Source organism: Rhagoletis pomonella, unplaced genomic scaffold (assembly GCF_013731165.1).
Source record: "Rhagoletis pomonella isolate Grant_MI unplaced genomic scaffold, Rhpom_1.0 Rhpom_scaffold_00003, whole genome shotgun sequence".
NCBI lineage: Eukaryota > Metazoa > Arthropoda > Insecta > Diptera > Tephritidae > Rhagoletis > Rhagoletis pomonella.
In genome coordinates this window covers 42065420-42068776 of record NW_023458557.1, presented here as the reverse complement: position 1 = coordinate 42068776, position 3357 = coordinate 42065420, and the positions used below count along the sequence as shown (strand labels likewise).

At 36.0% G+C, this 3357-nt stretch overlaps 1 protein-coding gene across 1 annotated transcript; it reads right to left on the bottom strand.

Annotated features, from left to right (window-relative positions):
• Positions 1–1463: 1463 nt before the first annotated feature.
• On the bottom strand, positions 1464–3082 carry LOC118736237 (protein ALP1-like). Its single transcript, XM_036466326.1, has 2 exons — positions 3010–3082; positions 1464–2029 (listed from the first exon to the last, which is right to left on the bottom strand). The coding sequence occupies exons 1-2, from the start codon at positions 3080–3082 to the stop codon at positions 1464–1466; spliced, it is 639 nt and encodes a 212-aa protein (XP_036322219.1).
• Between the last annotated feature and the right edge of the window lie 275 nt (positions 3083–3357).

Here is a 3357-nt window from a genome sequence, read left to right as displayed (position 1 = left end):
CCTATTCAAACAACTTTAACCTTCTTGCACATCTACAGGCCCAGCCCTTCTATTTGTCACCTATTCTGTTTAAATATAACAAACGGTGTAAGTGTTCTATTTTAGAAGCAGGTGGCCACCCTATTCAAAAAACTGAGACCTTGCACATCTACAGCCCTCTTCTGTTTTAATACAACGAACGGTGCAGATTTTATAGTTTAAAAAATGTGGCAACCCTTTTCAAAAAAGTCATGCCTTGTGGTACATTAATATAGAGGCTAAGCCCTTTAATTTCGCACCTCAGTTTTGAAAATCGAACAATCGGTGCAGATCTGATGCCGTTAACAAAAACTTCCTTCATGTATTGTATGTATACATATGTGTATAGATTTGAACTAACCCTGGTGTTTGGGTATAGGGGTTATTAAAATCCATGTAGGAGCTTCAAAACTATCACATTCGAATATGCACAGCTCTGGAGTACTTGATTTTTAACTTTGACTTCTATTTTTGCCTGAAGAAATAATAGTCAACAATTACCGATTATTTTTTGTTCAAAAAAATAAAAAGCAAATTTTATCTTTTATTTTTGCCTTAAAAAATAAAAAGCAGAAATAATCGGTATTATTTGCTCAAAATATATATAATTATAAAATGCATAACCGGTACGGTCTCTGATTTTGATGATACGTTGGTCGTATAACCTTACATTGTACTTTTAATCATAGTCTGGTTTTAAATAAAAAAAGTTTAATATGAAATTGATTTATGAATTATGATTTATTTTCAATAAAAATATGCATGGATAGATATTATAATATTTGTATTAAATGGGAAGTGTTTGAGAATCTTTACATCTAGAAACATTGGCATAGAAAAATCAATAAGAAAATCTAAAGTTATAACAAACAACGGTAGTCATCTTTAAGGCACTATATACTCGTCAATGTGAGTTTCAGTTTATCACGTTTACATAGATTTATTGGGAAACGTAAATTGATTACAAATTTACATTCGCTCCCACATTTACGTACATACACTGGCAATCAAAACCGAGTGCATGTACGACATTTTATTACTTACTGTAGCATAACTTTTTTAATAATAAGTAGATTGCTTTGAAATTGGATAATAAGGACCAATTGCTCAAAATTCCAAAGCAATCCGCTTATTATTAAAAAAGTAATGTTACTGTAGGTAATAAAATGTCGTACATGCACTCGGTTTTGATTGCCAGAGTAAGTGTGTATAGGACGAAAATGATCATATATGTATCTAATAATACTTTAATAAATAACAATTTAATGGTTGAAGAATGCTCTATCACAGCTGACGATTCAAAAACGCCCTATCTTAGCACATTTTCAATGTATTTTCATTGTTGAAAAGTTTTCTAGGATATGGCGTTTTCGAATTGGCTGCCGAGATAGGCCGATCTTCAACTCAGGTGTCGATATGCGACCAGCTTTTAGTTATTGCTGTTACTAAAAAGGGACCGCTCCTTGATTTAAGAAATAATGTGCTAATGTGTCCCTTAAACGGTATGCAGATTGACTTGCGTTGCGCCTATGTGACGAGATAGAAGGCAATGGGCCACCAAGGTTTTGCAAATCATGACGCCATTCTCCATGTACCGTTCCTTGCTCCGTGTCATCTCTGTCCACGAAATTGTCTGGGCAGTACCAACGCTCTAGATCGTGGAGCATAACGAAGTTGTGTAGAACTAAGCACGTTAAAACGATCTTTTCGCAATTCTCTGGACTACAATCTATGACTTTGCGAAGGACACGCCAGCGGGCTGTTAAGATACCAAAGCTGTTTTCAATTACCCGGCGAGCTCGCGACAACCGGTAATTAAAAACTGTTTTGTATCGCGGGAGTTGAGATCCAGGGTAAGGCCGCATCAAATTTTCTTTCAACGGGAATGCCGCATCGCCCACAAAAAAATGTGGAAATACTTCTGTGGTCTCACGGCACAAAGACGTTGAGGGCGGTAATGGCAAACTATTACTCAGGAGCGCCCGTCCAAAATCAGTTTGTTGGAAAATACCTTATACCATGTCCCCACCGAAGCTAACCACGTAGTTATGGCTATTGAGTTGGTTATCCCGATAACCCACTTGATTTAGCGTAGTTTCGCCATATAAAAATGACAGCACTTAACCATTTCACTGAGATGGTTAAAAGCTAACCAACTCGAAACCACGTCGAAAGTCTGATACAACCCTGTGTTTGCCCGCCATCTGTGGGTCATTAGCGTTAAAATGTGAAGAATTCGTTCCCTACTAGTGTTTGGACTCCACTAAAATCAATTAGATTTACTCCTATTTTTGAAAAAATTTGAAATCTACTCCTCTACTCCGCTTGACTTCAAATCTATTCCGTTTTTTTCATTCATGCTATGCCCCTCTTGGTGCCGTTTTTTGAGTGTTCACTCAGTTAAAAAATTGAAAGTTAGCCAAATCTCACTGTTAAAAAGTAACTCTTTCATAGCAATGCGTCAATAAAGTAACACCGTTATTCTTTGATGTATGGCTGCACAAATTGGCGGATGCAGAACTTTACTTAAGTTGTTAAAAAATATATGAGGAATGAAATTTATATAAAGTAGAAAAGGTTTGCTTTTTAAAAAATTAATTGTTAGATACGTTCTACTATATTTAAAATGCTAAAAATTACCTAAATATGTAATATATTATCCTTATATTGCCTCGCGTTCTTATTTTGCATGAGTAGAAAATATTTTAGTCAAACAGTTAATGTCAGAAACAAAAAAAAAAAATTCAATCTAGTACGGAAAATTGGTTTTTGCTCCGATTTTGCAGTAATTTAGTCCTGAATCGATTTTTGGGCCGAACACTGTTCTTTACATTTGTACTGTTTTATAAACCTCAAACCGTGGACAAGTGTGGACAGCAATAGTTAGTGATGTGGTTAAGTTCGATTTGAGATGGTTAACTTTTGGTGGGGACATGGTATTAAACATTGCAATTAGTGAAGTTTAATAGGTTTACAAAAATTTAGTGTTACCTCCATCGCTTTGACCACCATAACTTCCAATGCTAGCCGACGTAAACGTATACTTGGCGTCGCAGGTTGCCATCAAAACAATACTATACAACTTTTTATAGTTATGGTATAGGGAACCTGAATTTTTTGGACACGTAATAGCAACGTGTTTTCCGGCGATCGCTCTAACACAATTTGGCATATTCCAAAGCTTAAAAAAGTCCTCCGCGATGTCTGTGTATTGTGCCACCGTAGGTTCGCTGAGATATATTGGAGATAGTTTGGTCTATAAGATTTCACACGTCTCCAATACAATATTGCGAACCGTAGTTTTCCCCAGCTTGTGCATTGAAGCGACGATTTCGAACG

Excerpts from the sequence above, each read along its gene's own strand:
- LOC118736237 (XM_036466326.1), bottom strand. The coding sequence starts at position 3,082 with ATGGCAACCTGCGACGCCAAGTATACGTTTACGTCGGCTAGCATTGGA. Across the intron at positions 2,030-3,009 it reads TGGTGGTCAAAGCGATGGAG|GTATTTTCCAACAAACTGAT; the intron begins GTAACACTAAAT and ends ACATGGTATAAG.